Here is a 22,313-nt window from a genome sequence, read left to right on the forward strand (position 1 = left end):
CGCAAACGACTTAGGTTTGTAGCCAGCAGTATAATTCCCTACTCAGCGTAGACCCGTTGAAATTAATGAGCGTGTGCCATGTGGTGCATGCTCTGGTTATCTCTCGCTTGGACTACTGCAATGTGCTCTACGTGGGGCTACCGTTGAAGGTGACCCACAAACTGCAACTAATCCATAATGGAGCAGCTAGACTGGTGACTGGGAGCGGCCGCCGAGACCACATAACACCACTCCTGAAAGACCTACATTGGCTCCCAGTACGTTTCTGAACACAATTCAAAGTGTTGGTGCTAACCTGTAAAGCCCTAAACGGCCTCGGTCCAGTATACCTGAAGGAGTGTCTCCACCTCCATCGTTCTACCTGGATACTGAGGTCCAGCTCCGAGGGCCTTCTGGTGGTTCCCTTGCTGCGAGAAGCAAAGCTACAGGGAACCAGGCAGAGGGCCTTCTCGGTGGTGGCACCTGCTGCCCTCCCACCAGATGTCAAAGAGAAAAATAACTACCAAACTTTTAGAAGACATCTAAAGGCAGCCCTGTTTAGGGAAGCTTTTAATGTTTAATAGGTTATTGTATTTTAGTGTTCTGTTGGTAGCCGCCCAGAGTGGCTGGGGAAACCCAGCCAGATGGGTAGAGTATAAATAAATTATTATTATTATTATTATTATTATTATTATTATTAATTTCAGTGGATCTGTTTGAGTAGGATTGAGATGAGGTGCAGCTCGTAAGACTTAGCCCTGCAGCAAAACACACCCACTCCACATCTAATTTCTACCCACACGCTTGAGCTGAGAGGCAAGGCTTGTGCTCACATTACTCTGGACACGGGTGCAAGCCGCCTCTCTGCACATGGGCAAGGGGTCGTGTGAAAGAGTGCAGGATGCTGGACCAGACGGGTCCTCGGGGTCCGATCCAGCAGCCAAGCTCTTCTTAACATCGTATAAAATGCCGTGACAAAGGGTGGGAAAATAGATTTTCTTGTGCTTCTGTTTCACATCTCGAGGGTCTTTCGTCTCCCCTTCCCACAGCCACCTGCAGAGGTATGATGCAGCCCCCCCCTTTCATGTGGTTTGCTGCGCCGACATCTCTGCCTTCGCACGGTGGGGTCTCCCTGGTGCCACCCCAGGGTGGTTAAACATTTCTGGTGCGAGAAGCGAGGGGGTCGTTCTGTCTCGAAGCAGCTGCCGCGTTGCTCCCACTGCCATCGCTCGACACAGCTGAGCTGCGGTTATTCAGGGGGGTCGGCAGGGAAATGGTCTCTGCACGTGCCTTGGGGCACTGTTGTCGACGACGATTTGCAGCTCGCGGCTCGTGTTCCCGGGGCTGCGCGGTGGCTTTGAAAAAGAAGGTTCTGCGGTTGAGAGACTTGGGGAAGGGTTGAAAGCAACAAGAGAGGAACCAACATTTTGGTTCCCAGGGGGTGAGATTTGGAGATATTGGGTGTATTCCTTTTATATTCTCACACACAACACAGATCCTTTTAGCTCTGCCCCAAACCTGTGTAGGGGATTTTTTGGGAAATATCCAGGCAGCGGCATTGTGTAACTTACGTAAGGCAGGCAGGCAGCCCAAGACTAAGGGCTCTGCTAAAAATCTGTCTTCACGCCATCCTTTTCAGTTTGCAAGAGCAATGAGCTATTTCATTGGTCCTAACAGCAGCTCTGGGGACCTAGGCCCACTTTCCTGCAAAACTGAGAGGTAATGACTTCTCCGTGGTGACTGGTTCAGGCAGGATTCGAACTCAGGTCCCTGTGAAAGGTGGGGAGGTTTCGTTTGGTTCCTAGAAAGTATGAGCAGGAAGCCCTTTCCCTTACCACCTCAAACCCCTACCGGAAACATGTGAGCTGGTAAGGATTTTGAAAGCAGAAAGGGACGGACACTTCTCATATGCTCAGAGGCTCTCTTGCTGGGTGGTGTTCTGAAAGTCAGCGATGAAGAATGTAGTGCAAGCGTGCCCCCTAGTGGACCAAGATCTGTATTGCATCTGGTGTTATTTTGCCAAAAGGGGACAAAATGCACCTATCTTTCCTAAACAGCCTGGAGAACAACAGAAGAATAACTCTTTCCTGACAAGTGCCATAATGTCACTCACTGGGATGTTGGGCTCCAGAGACGTCCATTTCCTCTCTAACTTTTTTGCCTTATTTCCTGGCAGTAGCAAAAGCCGGGTAGCATCTTTCTTTTTATTTTATATACGTATATTTGTTAATTTTTTAACATATCATTTCCAACAGTCATTTAACATAACTTCTTATGTTATACAATATTTTAGACTTCCATCAACAACCTCTTAAGATTTTCTGTTCTTTATCACTTGCTCTGCATTTCTTGATTTCTCTATTACTTTTAATTATCATTAACTAATCATTCTTTTCGGGACGCAGGTGGCGCTGTGGGTAAAAGCCTCAGCGCCTAGGGCTTGCCGATCGAAAGGTCGGCGGTTCGAATCCCCGTGGCGGGGTGCGCTCCCGTTGTTCGGTCCCAGCGCCTGCCAACCTAGCAGTTCGAAAGCACTCTCGGGTGCAAGTAGATAAATAGGGACCGCTTACTAGCGGGAAGGTAAACAACGTTTCTGTGTGCGGCTCTGGCTCGCCAGATGCAGCTTTGTCATGCTGGCCACGTGACCCGGAAGTGTCTGCGGACAGCGCTGGCCCTCGGCCTCTTGAGTGAGATGGGCGCACAACCCTAGAGTCTGTCAAGACTGGCCCGTACGGGCAGGGGTACCTTTACCTTTACGTTTTAATCATTCTTTTCAAAGTCTTCCTTGCAATATTTCCCATAATCCTCCTTACATAACTTATTGCAATCCTACTAGCGTAATCTGTTTATTACAATTGCTTTTCAAATACCGTATTTTTCACTCTATATGATGCACCAGACCACAAGACGCACCTAGTTTTGGAGGAGGAAAACAAGAAAAAAAATATTCTAAATCTCAGAAGCCAGAACAGCAAGAGGTGAAAGCAGCAATGCCTCTTGCTGTTCTGGCCTCTGGGATAGCTGTGCAGCCTGCATTCGCTCCATAAGACGCGCACACATTTCTCCTTACTTTTTAGGAGGGAAAAAGTGAGTCTTATAGAGCAAAAAATACGGTAATTCAAATATTTACTCCAGTCCTCTAAGAATCTCTGATCGCGCAGGTTTTGAATCCTTCCTGTTAATTTATCTAATTCTTCATAGTCCATTAATTTCATTTGCCATTCTTCTTTCATTGGTAAGTCTTCTTGTTTCCATTTTTGTGGCAATAATATTCTTGCTGCCATTGTTGCGTATAAAAACAACTTACAATCCTGTCTGTTAATATCCTCCCCAACAATACCAAGTAAAAATGCTTCTGGTTTCTTAGTAAATGTATATTTCAACATCTTTTTCATCTTATTATATATCATTTCCCAAAGGTTTTTCGCTTTCTTACATTCCCACCACATGTGATTGGGCTTGAGGCGCTGGTTTGGAAAGCGATTAACAAATCAGTTGCAATTACAGAAACAATCCTAATGAACCCAAGCCTAAAATGGAAATGCCCTCTTTATTTTAACCAGATTTTGCCTTCTTTGTTTCTCCCTCCTCCCTTACTACAGCCCAGATCGAGGTGATCCCCTGCAAGATCTGTGGAGACAAGTCCTCCGGGATCCACTACGGTGTCATCACTTGTGAAGGGTGCAAAGTGAGTCAGAAAAGGCAGCCACAATCCTGCTATGGGCATAGCTGTCAACTGTCCCTTATTTGGCAGGAAACTCCCTTATCCCAGTGCTGTGTCCCGCTGCTGTCCCTTATTGATGATGTCCCTTAAATTTCACGGGTTTCAAAGGAAGCAGCTCCTCTCCCTCCCTCCCTGCCGGTCAGGGAGGAGGGAGGCTCCAGCTGTGTTGCTTGGCTGCGTTGCTCACCCAATAAGGAGTCTGAGAACGGCTGGGGGGTGGAGCTTGCATGCCTCGTGCCGATCAAATCGGCCGCCTTGCCTGGGGACTCGCCTTTGCTCAGCGCTTCCCAGTGGAGAGGTGATGGTGGTTTCCCTTGCTGCATCCCCTTTGCTGGGTTGCTGCGCTGTGGGAACCATCGCTTGAGGCTTCGTTCGGCTGCTGGCTGGGCTTTCTGCCTTTGGCTCGGAAGGGCTAAGAAGTCGAACATACCTGTGCCCGGAAAATCCCTTATTTTGGCTGCTGGTCTTTTATTTTCGAGGCTGCTGGTCCCTTATTTTCAAATCTGTAAGTTGACAGCTATGGCTATGGGTTCCATGGAGCTCATCGGTGCCATAGAAACCCAAATCAGCTAAGGTGTCATCCTGCAAAGGCCGAACTACAACAATTCAGTGGGAGTTGTGGCCCCAAAACATTTGATTTTATAAATAAACTAGGAGTCTTGTAGTCCCGTTCCAGCTCCGTATAAAACATTTTTTGGTCTTCTTAAGGGAAAATAGGAGTTTGGGGCAAATTATGAAAACTGAAATGTGGATTTAATTGTGGGTGTTGTTTTTGATTGTAGGTTATGAAAGAAAACCATGACTGCTATAAAGGGGGGGGGGATAGTGTTATGTATTATGGAATGTTACGTTCAATACAATATTCTTAATTCTATTTGTTAGTGTTGTTAGGAGTTCCTCTTTCAGAGAGCAGCAATTTCCCCAGGGTGGTTTAACAATCGATCCCTCTTCCCAGGGGAACTCTGGGGATTGTCGCTCCAAGAAGGAAACATCCCTCAGCATTTTTAACAGTGCCAGATTTACTTACAAATTAAATAAGCTATAGTTTAGGGCTTCACTCTCTTGGGCACCCCAATAAAATGTAAAGGGAAAAAGCAACTGGATGTACATTTCCAAAATATAAGATAAAGAACAAATAAAATAAAACCTACATACAGCAACAGTGTTTTGTGTTGTGTAGGCTCCTAGGATGTAAGTCATGGGCCCCACCTGCTAGCCTGCTCCCTAAAATATCCCTGGTTTGCTCCTTTCTATATATCGGGTGCCTATATTCTGCATGGACTGGTTGAAGGGCCACATGTAAAAATGGCTTGAGATACTTATTAGGTACATAAATTAGCATATAGCATATATTCAACAACAAAAAACCAGTGACAATTTGATATTGCCTAAGGACAGCTGAAGGGACGTGGGTGGCGCTGTGGGTTAAACCACAGAGCCTAGGACTTGCCAGTCAGAAGGTCAGCGGTTCAAATCCCCGCGACGGGGTGAGCTCCCGTTGCTCGGTCCCTGCTCCTGCCAACCTAGCAGTTCGAAAGCACGTCAAAGTGCAAGTAGATAAATAGGTACCGCTCCAGCGGGAAGGTAAACGGCGTTTCCATGCGCTGCTCTGGTTCGCTAGAAGCGGCTTAATCATGCTGGCCACATGACCCGGAAGCTGTACGCCGCCTCCCTCGGCCAGTAAAGTGAAATGAGCGCCACAACCCCAGAGTCGGCCACGACTGGACCTAATGGTCAGGGGTCCCTTTACCTTTACCTTTTTAAGGACAGCTGGACCTATAAAGGGCCTCATTACCTTCAGTAGCTCAGGGCCTCATCAAACCTAAATCTGGCCCTGATCCGTAACAAAGTGCAGTTTCCGAGATTCTTTGGATCAGCGGCTCTCAACCTGTGGGTCCCCAGATGTTGTTGGACTATAACTCCCATCATCCCTGAGCTCTGGCCTTGCTAGGTAGGGGTGATGGGAGTTGTAGTCCAACAACATCTGGGGACCCACAGGTTGAGAAAGGCTGCTTTGGAGGATGCCGCAATGGTTTAATGTGGGGTGATAGTGCTTTAAATGAGTAGTGCGGATGATGCCCGTATTCTGAGGGGGTCCATGTTATGTACTGAAGTTCTCACCCTGGGCCAGCAGGGGGATACTGTAGATAGTTTTCACTCAGGTCCACATATGCAAATAAGGGATTGAAAGTGGCGTTCAGTGATTGGATAGTTACAGAAAGTTATTACAGTTGCGTTGTACTGGAGCTCTATATAAACAGGCTGGCTGAGCCCTTCAGTTCAGTTCTGTTCTGGCCTGTGAATAAACAAGAGCTGTTTGAAGAATCGCTGTGTCGTCTGATATGTTCATCCACAACTTAACAGTCCAACTCTCTCTCTCTCTCTCTCTCTCTCTCTCTCTCTCTTTTTCGGCCTTCTGCTCTCAGGGTTTCTTCCGGCGGAGCCAGCAAGGGAATGTAACCTACTCTTGCACCCGACAGCAGAACTGCCAAATCGACCGCACCAGCCGAAACCGGTGCCAGCACTGCCGCTTGCAGAAATGTCTCAGCCTCGGCATGTCTCGGGACGGTAAGAGACGGGGTGGTGGCAGGGTGGATAAAAATCAATGATTTTTTAAAAAATTTAAATTAGATTTTTAAAATAAAATGCTTTTGGAGGAAAAATCTTTCTAAGGATAGTTTTCTATTTCCAAAGGCTATTCATCAGGAAATAAGGATTTCTTTTAAGTTTTAAGGATTTCTTTTAAGTTTTAAGGATTTCTTTTAAGTTTTAAGTTTTTCATGTGTGCTAAAACTCAGTCTAAGGTGTTTAAAAACAAACAAACCGTTTAACCGCATCAGTTAACAAACGTGGATACATATGCTATAATGTTACTGCTTTAGTTAAATAAATTGCTTAAATTTTTATTAAGGAAATGATTATTTTTCTCCTCCCAATAAAGTACAGCAGAAAAGCTGTCCAAACATAAACAGTTAACTATTAAACCACACAATTATTTCATGATTATCTGCCAATGTATTTCTAATAGTAAAACAAAATCAGTGGTTTTTGATATAACTGTAAAAACTACTCTGGAAATTTATTATTCCAAAAATGAAACCTTCATCTGGTTGTAAAAACTTAAGATTGTACCAGCAAGAATGAGTATTTCTGTAAAAAAAATAATAATAAATAAATAAAGTCTTACTGACTGGTGTGAATGTGGCCTTAATCATATCAATAATATCATATCAATAATAATAATAATACAGTGGTACCTTGAGTTAAGTACTTAATTCGTTCCAGAGATCCGTTCTTAACCTGAAACTGTTCTTAACCTGAAGCCCCACTTTAGCTAATGGCTCCTTCTGCCGCCACACCACCAGAGCACGATTTCTGTTCTCATCCTGAAGCAAAATTCTTAACCTGAGGTACTATTTCTGTAACCTGAAGCATATGTACCCCAAGGTACCACTGTAATAATAAAAAATATTTATACCCCACCCATCTGTCTGGGTTTCTCCAGCCACTCTGGGCAGCTCCCAACAGAATATTAAAAACACGATAAAACATCAAACATTAAAAACTTCCCTAAACAGGTGTTCTAACATGTTCTGAAAGTCAGATACAGTCATACCTCGGGTTACAGATGCTTCAGGTTATGTTTTTTCAGGTTACGGAACGGACCCGCCAAAACCTGGAAGTACCGGAACGGGTTACTTCCGGGTTTTGGGGTCATGCATGCGCAGAAGCACCGAATCGTAACCCGCAAGTGTACAGACACACTGTTGCGGGTTGCGAACGCTGCAGGTTGCGAACGTGCATCCCGCAAGGATCACGTTTGCAACCCAAGCGTCCACTGTAGTTGTTTATCCCCTTGACATCTGATGGGAGGGCGTTCCGCAAGATGGGAGCCACCACCGAGAAGGCCCTCTACCTGGTTCAGGTAGGCACATCCGACCGACGAATAACAAATCTCATTTTTCCTCCCCAGCCGTCAAATTTGGCCGGATGTCCAAGAAGCAGCGGGACAGCCTCCACGCTGAAGTCCAGAAGCAGCTGCAGCAGCAGCAGCAGCAGGACGGAGAGGCTTCGCCTTACTCCCTGGGTGTCGCCAACGGGCAGCTGAAGTTGGCTCCCCCGCCGGACCTCCTGGAGGCCTCGGCCTGCTCCACCACCGCCCTCCTGAACGGCCAGGCGCGCCTCAGCCAGTGCCCGGACGAGACGGCCGCCTTGGCTTACTCCAACGGACTTGCCAAGGCCCAGAGCATTCTGGGAGAGGACCTCCGTGCGCCCTTCACCAAGGAGTACAGCCCTGAGCGCATCAAGATGGAGAGCCGGGGCAGCGTCTATTACGCCCTGGGGACGCAGGCATCACCGGAGCTCTCGCACCCGGACGCCCACGGGGCGAAGCGGCCGGTATGCAGCGAGGGGGAGAGCCTCGACTTCTACACCGCCCCCAGCTTCACCAGCCTCTTGGAGTCCCCAAACTCGTCCCTGACGGAGATTGGTGAGTGGAAGGAAGAGGGTGGGCTTTTCTAGCTCGGCAATTTTGAGCCACGGCACCGAGGGGTGAAGCAGTATGGCGTTGTGGTGGCCAGGCAGGTCAAAGGCTTGTTGCTGGTTCGGCAACAAGGTCCCTTTCTCCAACGCCATGGTGTCACGGTCCGGTTCACGGGCGATCGAAGTCCTGGCAGGGGACGTCAGGACCGAGGGCAAGATGGCGGGGTGGGAGCAGGGACAGGGATCCAGAAGCCAGGAGTCCGAGGGTCAGAGAGCCGGGAGTCAAGAAGCCAAGGGTCTGAGGGTCAGGAAGCAAGGGGTCACAAAGTCAGGGGTCCGAGGATCAAGAAGCAAGGAGTCAAGAAGACAGGGATCCAAGGGTCAAGAAGCAGGGAGTCAAGAATTCAGGGGTCCAAGGGTCAGGAAGCAAGGAGTCACGAAGTCAGGGGTCTGAGGATCAAGAAGCAAGGAGTCAAGAAGACAGGGATCCAAGGGTCAAGAAGCAGGGAGTCACGAAGTCAAGGGTCCGAGGGTCAGGAAGCAAGGAGTCACGAAGTCAGGGGTCCGAGGATCAAGAAGCAAGGAGTCAAGAAGACAGGGGTTTGAGGGTCAAGAAGCAAGGAGTCACAAAGTCAAGGGTCTGAGGGTTGAGGAGCAAGGAGTCAAGAAGCCTAGGTTCAAGGATCAGGAAGCAAGAAGCCAAACACAGCAAGGCAGGGAACGTGTTACTGTGGCAAAGAGCCGAAGGGAAAATGCTGACCTTATATCCCTTCCCAGCTCTTGCCACCAGTTACCAAGCGGCCTCACCTGTGCGGCCGTGCCTTGCCTCTCCAGGCCAAACTCAGGAAGGCCCCAGTCCTGCGAAGCCCTACTGGTCACAGGGCCTGGCTCCTGCGCGCACTCCTGACACATGGAGCCCCCTGGCCAGCAAGCGAGGGGAGCTTCCTCTCACCCTTTGGGGCTGATCGGTGCCAGTCATAGGGAAAGGAGGCGAGTTGGCCACTGAGAATAGGCTCCTGGGGTCTCTCTGTAGCAGGAAGGAGAGGTTCTTCATATACTCCAAAGCTCATACATCTTTCTTTCCATACAGTCATACTTCTTGCTACGTTCGGTTCAGGTTACGTCTTTTCAGGTTGCGTCCTCTCAGTTTGCGAACGGGGCTCTGGAACGGATCCCGTTCGCAACCAGAGGTAAAAGGTAAAGGTAAAGGTACCCCTGCCAGTCTTGACAGACTCTAGGGTTGTGCGCCCATCTCACTCAAAGAGGCCGGGAGCCAGCGCTGTCTGCAGACACTTCCGGGTCACGTGGCCAGCGTGACATCGCTGCTCTGGCGAGCCAGAGCCGCACACGGAAACGCCGTTTACCTTCCTGCTAGTAAGCGGTCCCTATTTATCTACTTGCACCTGAGAGTGCTTTCGAACTGCTAGGTTGGCAGACGCTGGGACCGAACAACGGGAGCGCACCCCACCACGGGGATTCGAACCACCGACCTTTCGATCGGCAAGCCCTAGGTGCTGAGGCTTTAACCCACAGCGCCACCTGCGTCCCACTGTACCACTGTACCACTTAAATTTGTTAAATTGGACCACTGTACAATTTAACAAATTAAATTCCGTTTCCTTGCAAAATTCCCTTAGCGTTTTGACTTACTTCCACCCTGACTTCCATGACGTTTCTGTTCAAATCCTTCTATCTACATACCCTCCAACATTTCTCAGCGTGCCCAGTCTTCTTTGGAGAGCCATCCAAAGTTCTGGTGCCCATTCACTGCGAGAGAGAGAGAGAGAGAGAGAGAGAGAGAGAGAGAGAGTTCACAGCGCAAATAAGTCGCCCTCTTTTATCTGCCCCGAATCTTCCAACCGTTCCAAAAACCGAACCGCGGAGCATGGAAGAAAACGGGAAACGGAGAGAATTGGTGGGTGGATGGAAGAACAGGGAATGCGCAGGCTGTGATTTGGGTCGGAAGCACACACAGAGACACCCGCCACTTCCCCTCTTTTCCAGTGGGGCAGGGGGAGGAGCCAGAGGAGGAGGGGGAGTGGCTAGGTGAGTCCGCGCGAACCCTGACCTGTTCACCTCTTCCCCGCCGTTCCCCAGAGCACCTCACACAGAACGTCATCAAGTCCTACCGAGAGACGTGCCAGCTGCGCCTAGAGGACCTCCAGCTGCTGAGATGGGAGACCTTTACCCGGGAGGAAGTGGGGAGCTACCAGAAAAAGGTGAGGGGGCTCTGCTCAGTGCCGAAAGGCTCCGCCTCTTTACCGTGTGGGGTATTGTCTGTAAGCTGCCTTCTTCTTATTATTTATTGAATTTATCAATCAATCTTTATTACGGTGGAAGGGGACGACCGAGGGGCGACCTAGTAACTCTGGTTTCCACTCAATTGGTGTCACAAGTGTGGTGTAGTGGTTAAGAGCGGTAGACTCGTAATCTGGTGAACTGGGTTCGCTTCCCCGCTCCTCCACATGCAGCTGCTGGGTGACCTTGGGCCAGTCACACTTCTTTGAGGTCTCTCAGCCTCACTCACCTCACAGAGTGTTTGTTGTGGGGGAGGAAGGGAAAGGAGATTGTTAGCCGCTTTGAGACTCCTTCGGGTAGTGATAAAGCGGGATATCAAATCCAAACTCTTCTTCTTCTTCTTCTTCTTCTTCTTCTACTACTACTACTACTGAGCGCTCAGTTTTCGAGCAGCTAGCACTGGGGATCACTTTGCATCTGGAATCCAAGAGTATCATTCTTGTTTCAGCTTATATCCCACCATATCCAGTGCAAACACAGATCGAGAGCACATGGCGTAAATTCCACAGTTTCCGTTAATGGTAAAGGTACCCCTGACCATTCGGTCCAGTCACGGATGACTTTGGGGTTGCACGCTCTTCGAGGCTTTCGAATCAATTAAAAAATTCAACATCGATATTAGGACTGAAAGGGACCACCTACCTCTAATCATCTCCACTACTGGCCAAAACTCAATTCAGCGCTCTTAGGTAGAACACGAGGAAATAGATAAACAAATGATCCAGCATTGCGCAGAAAAAAATGGACACCTGAGATCGCAATTGCAGCTGAGAAGAGATGGAATTCACAAACTGCAGTTAAGACCAGTTATGATTAACAATTTATCAACAGATTAATAAGCTTACGGAAATCTCATTGAGTCCTAGCAGGGTGTGGTCTCTGCCAACATAAACTCAGCCGGCAAGCCTGTTGCGTGGCGAGTCCCCTCCCCCCTTATGAAATGAAGACACAGGAGACATTATTTAAGGTTAATGGCCGTAAAAGGCCACAACTTTATTGATTACAGGAATTGAGAGGTATTGGCCTTAGGCATTGGTTCCTATCGACTACCCGGCATGGAGACTGGGAAGGGTTAACCACCAGCTGGGAGAGTCCTGCTGAAGAACACCAACTAGGATCCCCCAGGTGTCACCGCTCGGGGGCGTGCCTTAGGCCCACACCTCCATAGGCTTCGGACAGGGCAACGCCCCCCGGAGTCCTCTACCGGACTACCCTTCGCCTTGGGGGAAGGTGATGGCGCTTCCTTTCCCCCTTCATTTGCATAACAATTACCCCTGCCAATGCCTAACCACCAATACCGGGAAAGTTGTGCCGTTTGCTACGAGGTAGGCTGGAAATTTGCCACGTGGAAAAATTCCTACCAGGCCCCTTGCGGCGACCAACCGGAGTCCATAGCAAGGTCAACGCTGGCTAAACGTAAGGGAGGGTGGGATGGGAAGCCGCAGCAGCTGGAACGGGGAAAAGAGGGCAGTCCACGGGCGCGCCAGCCTTAAATGTGTTAGGCCATGCCTCCCCGGCCTGTTGATTGGCTGGCTGGGGCGGTGAGGTGCCCGAGGATTCCCCTACTCTCGCGGGGCTGTGAGCCAGCCCCCGCATGCTTGGGGAGGGGGTGGGCCCGCAACCCCATCTCCTCCCCAGCTCGGAAGTGGCTCTATTGAATTTAGTGATGTATGATAGTGAGAGCTGGACCATAAAGAAGGCCGATCGCCGAAGAATTGACGCTTTTGAATTATGGTGCTGGAGGAGACTCTTGAGAGTCCCATGGACTGCAAGAAGATCAAACGCATCCATTCTTAAGGAAATCAGCCCTGAGTGCTCATTGGAAGGACAGATCGTGAAATTGAGGCTCCAATACTTTGGCCACCTCATGAGAAGAGAAGACTCACTGGAAAAGACCCTGATGTTGGGAAAGATGGAGGGCACAAGGAGAAGGGGACGACAGAGGACGAGATGGTTAGACAGTGTTCTCGAAGCTACAAACATGAATCTGGCCAAACTGCGGGTGGCAGTGGAAGACAGGAGTGCCTGGCGTGCTCTGGTCCATGGGGTCACGAAGAGTCGGACACGACTGAACGACTAAACAACAACAACAACATACTTGGGGGGGTCTCAGGGCGGTTTGCAGAATTAAATCAAGGCTTCTGTGACTGTGCCAGTTCTGCAAATTGAACCAGCCGAGTGGGCAAATTGGGGGACGAGGCGATCTCACAGGTGAACTAGTCCCAAGCCCTTAAGGGCTATTATTTATATACTAATGGTAACACCCCAGACTTGGCGCGAATCCTCTCCCTCGCTGCCAACGCCACTGTGCGTAAGCTTAATTTGGTGGAATGCCTAAGCCGGTGCGGAATGGGGCGGTTTGGGGCGAGCGAGAAAGCTCCCTTTGATTTCAGCCGCTCCCGTTGAGTAAGGAGTGATCCTTTGCTCTGTGTATGCCTTGGATGACTGAACCAGTGACTCAGCCTGGCAGATGGGCCAGGGAGGCGGGCAAAGTCACCTCTCAGCGCCAGCCTCAGAGAGCCTTGCGATGAATCCCTCTCTTTTGCTTGCTCACTGTGATTTACTGCTGGCTCGTTCCTGTCCCTATAGTGGGTTTTCCCTCCCATCCCAATCTCTCTCTCTCTCTCTCTCTCCTTCCAGTCCATGGAAGAGATGTGGGAGCGCTGCGCCTGCCGCATCACCGAGGCCATCCAGTACGTGGTGGAGTTCGCCAAGCGCATGGACAGCTTCATGGACCTGTGCCAAAACGACCAGATCGTGCTCCTCAAAGCGGGTGAGGAACGGAGCTTCTTTGAATCATAGAATCATAGAATAGAATCATAGAATCATTGGAAGAGTTGGAAGAGACCACAAGGGCCATGGAGTCCAACCCCCTGCCAAGCAGGAACCACCATTAGACCACTCCTGACATATGGTTGTCAAGCCTCTGCTTAAAGACCTCCAAAGAAGGAGACTCCACCACACTCCTTGGCAGCAAATTCCACAGTCGAACAGCTCTTACTGTCAGGAAGTTCTTCCTAATGTTTAGGTGGAATCTTCTTTCTTGTAGTTTGGATCCATTGCTCCGTGTCCGCTTCTCTGGAGCAGCAGAAAACAACCTTTCTCCCTCCTCTATGTGACATCCTTTTATATATTTGAACATGGCTATCATATCACCCCTTAACCTCCTCTTCTCCAGGCTAAACATGCCCAGCTCCCTTAGCTGTTCCTCATAAGGCATTGTTTCCAGGCCTTTGACCATTTTGGTTGCCCTCCTTTGGGCGGGTCGCAGTTAGGCTTCTGTAGTTGCCGGACATTTTATGGAGCAAAATCAGCTGAGAAAGAAAGAGGAGAGTGGATGTGGCTTTGGCCCAGGCTATCTGCAAGGTCGCACCTCCTGATACATACCTGCCCAGGAACTTAAAATCCTCATCTCTCGTTCCCATCAATATCACAGGCTGACACAGGAGAGAGAGCCTTTTCTGTGGCTGCTCCCAGATTGTGGAATCCCCTTCCAAGAGAATCTTTATTTTTTAATACATTTTTTTTCATTTTTAAAATATTAATTAACATTCATACAACAGAACTTCTCATCTTATACAATATTTTTTGGACTTCTGTCAACACCTCTGATGATTTTACGTACTTACTATGCATTTCTTAATTTCATATTACCTTTAAATATCTTTAACTAATAATTCTCCTCGTTGTCTTTTTTTTTTTTTTTGCAATATTTCTAATAATTCACCTTACAAAACTTCTTGCAAACCTACTAGCATAATCTGTTCATCACAATTACTTTTCAAATAGTCCGTAAATTTACTCCAGTCTTATGAGAATCTCTGGTCCCGCAGGTTTTGAATCCTTCCTGTTAGTTTATCTAATTCTGCATAGTCCGTCATTTTCATCCTCCAATTCTTCTTTCTTCCTATTTTGTGCCAATAGTATTCTCGCTGCAGGCTTTGCATATAAGAACAACTTCCAATCCTCTCTATATATATCATCTCCTACAATGCCAAGTAAAAATGCTTCTGGTTTCTTAATAAATGTATATTTCAACTTTTTTTTCATCTCATTGTAAATCATTTCCCAGAAGCTTTTCCCTCCCAAGAGAATCTAGACTGGCTCCTTTTTGGTTATATTTCTGCCTTCTGGCTAAAACCCGGAGACAGACCTTTGGGAAACGAGAAGGAAGCAGCGAGAGGCAGGGAAAATTTGTTTTCGTTTGGGGAGAGAGCTGAGGATTTAGGCCCAAGTCTGAGATGAGTTTTGAGTTCCTGCTATGGCAATGGTCATAGAATCCTAGAATTGTAGATTAGGAAGGGACCACGAGGGTCATCTAGTCCAACCCCGAGCAATGCAGGAATCTTTTTCCCAACCTGGGATTTGAATCCGCAACCCTAAGATTAAGAGTCTCCTGCTGTACTGACTGAGACATCCCAGCTCACGTCTGAGGGCTAAGGAGGTGGCATTTGTGCTTCTTCCAAGTCTCCACTTTCCCAACTCTCTTTATAGAATCATAGAATCATAGAGTTGGAAGAGACCACCAGGGCCATCGAGTCCAACCCCCTGCCAAGCAGGAAACACCATCAGAGCATTCCTGACATATGGTTGTCAAGCCTCTGCTTAAAGACCTCCAAAGAAGGAGACTCCACCACACTCCTTGGCAGCAAATTCCACTGTCAAACAGCTCTTACTGTCAGGAAGTTCTTCCCAATGTTTAGGTGGAATCTTCTTTCTTGTAGTTTGGATCCGTTGCTCCGTGTCCGCTTCTCTGGAGCAGCAGAAAACAACCTTTCTCCCTCCTCTATGTGACATCCTTTTATATATTTGAACATGGCTATCATATCACCCCTTAACCTCCTCTTCTCCAGGCTTCTCTTATCTGCCTTTTTAACTGCTGGGACCCAGGGTGGGAGAAATATTCCATTCATTCCTACCCAACTCCCAAGAAAATAGCACTTTTACAGCCGCTCTCGGAAATTCACAGCTCTCTGAATTTTGCAGCGTAGTTAAACAACACACATCTGCATGCCCTGCAAATTGGTGGTCTACAGCACAGTTTTACTCGAGAGTAGACCCACCGAAATGATTGGAACCACGTTCAACGAGCCCCCTCTGAAGACGACAAGCGGTGGGTGCAAACCCAGTGTATCGGGGGGGAAGTTTGGATTAAAAATGGGTATATTTGCAAAAATAATACAGTGCAGTGTATTGTAGTATTAAATTGCTTGAAAACATATTATGTTGGGCCATGAGAAAGGCAAACATTAATATGCTGACCTGATTCGGTGAAGATATTTTTTTAAATCTTAAACTACAGACTAGAAAAGCCTCCAAAGATCAGACTTTCCAAGAGCAAATTTTGGAATTTATGAAAGATAATAAGCAAGGTTTGCAGAGTCTTGCAATTGAGGTCAGAGCACTGTCTCCAGGAATTTAAAAAAGACTTTGGAATTTTGCTCAAAGACCTCCGAGAGGTTAAAACAGAAGTTGGAGGTTTGCAAAAAAAGGGGGCATTAGAGATTGAAAATGATCAAATTACAGATTTAGAAAGACTACGGGAAGAATCACAATCTGCAATAGCTTTTTTACAGCTTAGGGAAGCTGATTCAGTGAATATATTTTTTAAAATCTCAAACTGGTGAACGAGTTTGGAGGAATGAAAAACTGGGTGTCCGCTAGGGCCACCCTTAGATGATACTTGCTTTGGGGGGGGGTCTCTTCCCAGTCTAGTCCTGAGAATGAGGTGTTGGAGTCCCCACTATCTCCCCACCCACCCTGAAAAGGGGTGCCCAGCTTGGCTGCCCCCCACATTCCCACCTCCTTCCAAAGGTGAGGCAGGTTTTGAGAGAAAAGTCTGCACCTTCCTATTTTTGCTTCATCCTTGCCTTTTAAGTCTTCATTTTCGTTTTGCTTCCGCCCCGCCAGGTGCCATGGAAGTAGTTCTGGTGAGGATGTGTCGTGCCTTCAATTCCGAGAACCGGACGGTCTTCTTTGAAGGGAAATACGCCGGCCCAGAGCTCTTCAAATCCCTCGGTATGACGGCGACCATCATCTCAGGACGATGGACTAAAAAAAGAACGAGCCCACAATGGCTCCCAAGTCCGATAGTTGGGCCATCGAAAAGAAGTTGGGGAGAGGGAGATAAGTCTTTGGAGGCGAGGGCTGCCAGGGTAGAGGAGGCTTTGAGCTCTCAGCTTGGCCTACCTTGCAGGTTTGTTGCGGGGATTTAATGAGGGAGTGGGCTGACCCACATATTTGCCACCTTGAGCTCCAGGCAGGAAAAGGTGAGATATGAACGCCCCCTCCCAAAAAAATAATTTTAGAAAAGGAAATGTCCATTAAAGCTAAGTGAAGCTTTCTGAGCACCAAACAGGCCGATAATTAACTGAGAATGTATCTCTGCTGCTCTCTCATGTGGTGTTTAACTTAGATTACATGGGAGGGTATTCAGCTGCAAATCTCCATTTTGCGGGAGTTGTCTTTGTTCTCAAGCCACCTTGCCCTGATCCTTCTCTCTGTGGAGATGCAGGCTGCATGGAGAGAAAGAACTTTGGTTTCAGTTCTGTTTGGAGTAATTTTACATTTCTATGAAGATGTGCCTGTGCTCGGACAAGCACATGATTTGGGGCAACTATTTGAATGTATCGCTATTGTTGTAAGTCTGTTTTGAAGAAAGTTCTGCTTTATTAAAGCTTTGGAACCCAAATAAATAGAGATAAAGTAAAGGTAAAAGTACCCCTGACCTTTAGGTCCAGTCGTGGCTGACTCTGGGGTTGCAGCGCTCATCTCGCTTTACTGGCCGAGGGAGCCGGCATACAGCTTCCGGGTCATGTGGCCAGCATGACTAAGCCGCTTCTGGCGAACCAGAGCAGCACACGGAAACGCCGTTTACCTTCCCGCCAGAGTGGTACCTATTTATCTACTTGCACTTTGACGTGCTTTTGAACTGCTAGGTTGGCAGGAGCAGGGACCGAGCAACGGGAGCTCACTCCGTTGCAGGGATTCGAACCGCCAACCTTCTGATCGGCAAGTCCTAGGCTCTGTGGTTTAACCCACAGTGCCACCCGCATCCCTAGAAATAGAGATAGGAACTCACTAATAAATAGGTTGATTACCTTTTTGCTGTTGTCACTGACCCATGTTTCCCCTTCCTCTACCTCCAGGATGCAACGAGTTGATCAACTCCATCTTCGACTTCGCTCACAGTCTCTGCGCTCTGCACTTCTCCGAGAACGAAATGGCCCTCTTCACGGCGCTGGTGCTTATTAACTCAAGTAAGAGGCTACCGATTCATCTTGCGCCTGTTTGAGGAAGTCGCTGGAGGTGGCAGAGGGCAGGGTCCTTGTGGCTGGGAGGGGCCACCTGACTTCAGCTCCCATCATGCCCCGGTGGAGAAGTCTGTGCTATCATCTTTTTGCTACACTTGCACTTTCTTCCCCTACTTTGCCCCCAGAGAATTCTGGGGGTTGTAGTTTACTTACAATCCTTCCTAGACTGCTCTACGTAGCTGCCTTAAATATACCAGAGAGGTCACTTCCGGTCTGCTGCGGGAGGCTAATGGCGGCGAGCTACGTGTCGTCCGTTTAAAAGATAATAATAATAATAATAATAATAATAATAATAATAATAATAATTTATTATTTGTACCCCGCCCACTCTGGGCGGCTTCCAACAAAGATGAAAAATACACTAAAATGTCACATATTAAAAACTTCCCTGAACAGGGCTGCCTTCAGATGTCTTCTGAATGTCAGGTAGTTGTTTATCGCTTTGACATCTGATGGGAGGGTGTTCCACAGGGCAGGCGCCACTACTGAGAAGGCCATCTGCCTGGTTCCCTGTAACTTGGCCTCTCACAGTGAGGGAACCGCAGTGACGGTCCCAGCAAAGTAGGGCTTGAGGGTGTCTCCAGGGCTCGGCGCACCCCCGAGAAACCCCCCACAGAAGAGTGGGGATCCTAGGCTTCCAGCAGAGCGAAGAAACTTGCCCCCCCCCCTTAAATACACCAGAGAGGTCAGACCAAGTGGTTTGATCTCAACCCAGTGATTATACTTATCTACAATGGAGAGGGGCACTGAGAAAATCCAGTGGTGGGGGTGGTCTGGGAGAGTCCTGAGGGCCGGGTAAAGAGCCCTGAAGGGCCTCATCCAACCTCCAGGACTGAAGTTCCTCACCACAAATGTTGATGTTTACTTTGAAGAGCTGGTTGATCTGCATGTTCAAAAGAGGTCAGGTGTCGCTTGCAGACGGTTCACTGCTCACCCCAGGCGAATTGTAAGCCGGCCAACTTTCCCAACAGCCGCAACGGACTCTTTCCAAGTTTTTGTCCTTCCTTGCAGATCGTCCCTGGTTGCAAGAGAAGAGCAAGGTGGAGCGTCTGCAGAACAATCTGGAGTTGGCCTTCAGGCACATGTTGCGGAAAAACCACCGGGAAGGCATCCTGGCCAAGGTGCGTATCTGCTGGGGACTTTGCTGGGTGCAAGTGAGAGAGACCCTCCCCCTGTCTTAAGCACCTCCCCTCCCTCCATTAAACACCTCACCTAAATCACCGGCTACCTGTACTGCTTGCCTGCCTGCTTGCCGGCTATTCTATTATCACGCTGGAGTTGATGCTGCCACCTATTGGCAGCTGCACAGACTGCAGCATGACGGCAACCTTACGTTTTTATGTCTATAGGAAGATATATCAACCTCTCCCTCCTTGTCCGCTTGCCTGCCTGCCTGCCATTCTGTCGTCATGCTGGAGTTGATGTGGCCACCTTTTGCCAGCTGCGCAGACTGCAGCATGACGACAGCCTTACATTGTTATGTATATAGGAAGATATATGTAATCTCTCTCTCTTCTCGCTTCCGACAGTTGCCCCCCAAAGGGAAGCTTCGAAGCCTCTGCTGCCAGCATGTGGAGAAGCTGCGTTCCTTCCGCCAGATGTACCCCATCATTGTCCACGCCGTCTTCCCGCCCCTGTACAAAGAGCTCTTCAGCGCAGACTGCGACCCTCTACAGGGAACAGCAGGGGAATAATCCCCCCGCTCCCAGCAGGGCGAGGACCCTCTCTCTCTCTGCCTTTCTCCAGCTTCTCCTCTGCAACCGGCACCAGAGCGGGAAGGGGCAGGAGATGATAACCAAGACCAAAACAATCCCGCTGCCATGTTTGCCTGCCCAAAGCGGAGCGGAGCAGCTGGAGTGGAATGCCTGGGTTTTGTGTTCGAAAGATCCCCACTTCTGACATCAGCTTTGGTACGCAACCTTGACCGCATCTCTTCGTCCCTGGATAAGCACGGAGCGAGCCCACACTAACCCCTCGCAGGACACCGCGGGGCTGAGGGACTAGGCAACGTGTGTGCGAACCGCTTTGGAAAGCATTCGGAAGCCTACCGCTGTGGAAGCTTAAAAGTATTAAGTAAGGGGAGGGTCTTGTGGACAAGCAGCACTCCTAGCGTGAGGAAGCTCTCGCCGTGACGAAGTCTCCCTGGAGGGGCAAAGTCCAATTAGCTGCCCACGTTGTAACGCCGTGGCCAAAATGGCCAACTTAGGTAGCCAAGAAATACCTCATTTTTGCTGCCTAATGGCACAAGACTCAACCAAGCTGTTCTGTTTGTGTTTTTTCTTGAAACCAAGTTTTTAAGAAATAATATAATATATATATATTGTGGACAAATGTGGTTCTATAAGATAGATCTCTATTTTTCAGTGTCTGTCCGCTTCTGTATTTGATAACGAAAGAGTCTCTTGTCTTTTTCTCTCACTGTGTGTGTGTGTGTGTCTCTCTCACACACAGACTGACCTCTCGGTTTAGATTCTAACTCACCAGCAACTTCCAAAAACCAACAACCCCCCGCAAACCTCATATCCTGCTGCTTTCGCTTTCTTTTAAAACGGGAGGGGTGGAAATATTGGCACATATGCACCAAACCCAAATGCTTTGGGGTAACTTTTGCCCAAGCGGTTTCCCGATGAACCGGAGTAGTTGCCTGGGGTTACCTCACGTCAAATGTCTCGCGGAGCCCATGCCGCCTTCTGCCACGCTCCTTCTGTGCTTAAAACAAGATTGGGCACAAAACGGTTGACGGAAGGATGTTGACAGGTTGTGCGGTTTCTGTGAGGGAAGTGAGGAGGTCAGGCTGGCTGGGGAGAAACCTCCCGTGTGGCTTAAGCACAGAAGGGGTCGTCGTGTTTGTAGGATAGCAACATAAATGGAAACTGAGGCTGGATCGGGACTGGATAGCCCAGGAAGGAGGGGAATAGCTGCAAAACTTGACTTGAATTAACCAAGTCACATTTTTCTGTAGCTTCCACCCCCACCCCCCACCCCCGCCAGCAACTTCCAGTCTTGCTTAGCCAGCCCTCACAGCTTTCCTTCACCCCAAACCACATCTGCACTTAAAAACTTTTATCAGTCTTGTACCAGTTTAACATTTGCCTCAACAAATTCTGGGAATTGTAATTTGCACGGAACAAATTCTGGGAATTGTAATTTGCACAGAAATGGGGGGTGGGGGTGGGCGTGTGGAAAATTCCTTGTCTCTTCTTCCGGAACGGGGTTGAGAAGGGGGAGACTGTTACCACTGGGTGATGCAAACCTACCTTTTCCTTGTATCTTTTGTTAGGACTGTCTCTCAGTTAAAGTACGCTTAGTCAGTTTGTTGTATGGGTTTGGATCGGCGGATTAAATCCGCCTATGAATTATGTGAGAGGTCAGAAAGCAAAAATAAAAGCAAAATGAAAGCACCAGCCTCCCTTTTTTGGCCTCATGTTCCCTTGTTTGATGCGTTCCCTTCATCTGATCTACGGCCCTCCAAATGTTGTTGGACTCTTGGGGGGGGTGTCCCAAAACCTCTCTGAATTTTATTTTTAAAAAGTTCTGCTGGTGACAAACATCACAGGGATGCTAAGGCTTATTTCTGAAAAGGGTGTATTTCCATACAATAATAATAATAAATTATTTTTATTTATATCCCGCCCTTCTCAGTTCAAAAAACCGGGCTCAGGGAGGCTAACAACAAATTTAAAACACTTAATTGATGCAACAAAAAACAGCATAAAATACAGTATTAAACATGAATAATAATAAATTCAGAATGTGCAAGAGAGTGAGAAGGGTCACATTTACACCACACATTTGAAGCGGCTTCCCCTAAAGAATTCTGGGAGCTGTAGTTTGTTCAGGGTGCCGAGAGGTGCTAGCGCTACATTTCCCAGAGTCCCCTGTAAAATGGATATTGTACCTCTCTGTCGGGAATAAGGGAGTCTCCTCGCAACTCTCAGGTCGCGGGTGGCGCTGTGGGTAAAAGCCTCAGCGCCTAGGGCTTGCCGATCGCATGGTCGGCGGTTCGAATCCCCACGGCGGGGTGAGCTCCCGTCGTTCGGTCCCAGCTCCTGCCCACCTAGCAGTTTGAAAGCACCCCCGGGTGCAAGTAGATAAATAGGGACCGCTTTATAGCGGGAAGGTAAATGGCGTTTCCGTGTGCGGCTCTGGCTTGCCAGAGCAGCGATGTCACGCTGGCTACGTGACCCGGAAGTGTCTCCGGACAGCGCTGGCTCCCGGCCTCTTGAGCAACATGAGCGCGCAACCCTAGAGTCGGACACGACTGGCCCGTACGGGCAGGGGTACCTTTACCTTTTACCTCGCAACTCTCAGCGCCCTTAAAAAAAACCCTACAGCCCGCAGGGTTCTTTGGGGGACACCATGGCTTTTTAAAGTGGGGTTGTGGCCTAAGTCCCCCAGAACCCGATGGAGTTTATTTATTTCACCATGATTCTAAGCTTCAGGCTGGCAGGAGCCGAATGAAAATTATTGCATAAGACTGTCTGGGGGGGGGGGGGTCAGCCCTCCTCTGCTCCCAA

The 22,313-nt window shown here is 48.6% G+C and overlaps 1 protein-coding gene across 4 annotated transcripts in view; it reads left to right on the top strand.

The window, feature by feature from the left end:
- RORC (RAR related orphan receptor C) overlaps positions 1–21,197 on the top strand; it is a 94,491-nt gene extending 73,294 nt beyond the window's left edge. For all 4 annotated transcript variants that reach the window (XM_083416645.1, XM_083416643.1, XM_083416644.1 and 1 more), the window contains 9 exons: positions 3,582–3,667; positions 6,130–6,271; positions 7,677–8,192; positions 10,283–10,404; positions 13,124–13,256; positions 16,394–16,501; positions 17,632–17,742; positions 18,808–18,917; positions 19,326–21,197. In XM_083416645.1, coding sequence (XP_083272771.1) covers positions 3,582–3,667; positions 6,130–6,271; positions 7,677–8,192; positions 10,283–10,404; positions 13,124–13,256; positions 16,394–16,501; positions 17,632–17,742; positions 18,808–18,917; positions 19,326–19,490 — 1,493 coding nt within the window. In that variant the 3' untranslated portion in view covers positions 19,491–21,197. The remainder of the gene's footprint in view (positions 1–3,581; positions 3,668–6,129; positions 6,272–7,676; positions 8,193–10,282; positions 10,405–13,123; positions 13,257–16,393; positions 16,502–17,631; positions 17,743–18,807; positions 18,918–19,325) is intronic.
- The last annotated feature ends 1,116 nt before the right edge of the window (positions 21,198–22,313 follow it).

This window comes from Podarcis tiliguerta, assembly GCF_965153285.1.
Source record: "Podarcis tiliguerta genome assembly, chromosome: 16".
Taxonomy (NCBI): Eukaryota; Metazoa; Chordata; class Lepidosauria; order Squamata; family Lacertidae; genus Podarcis; species Podarcis tiliguerta.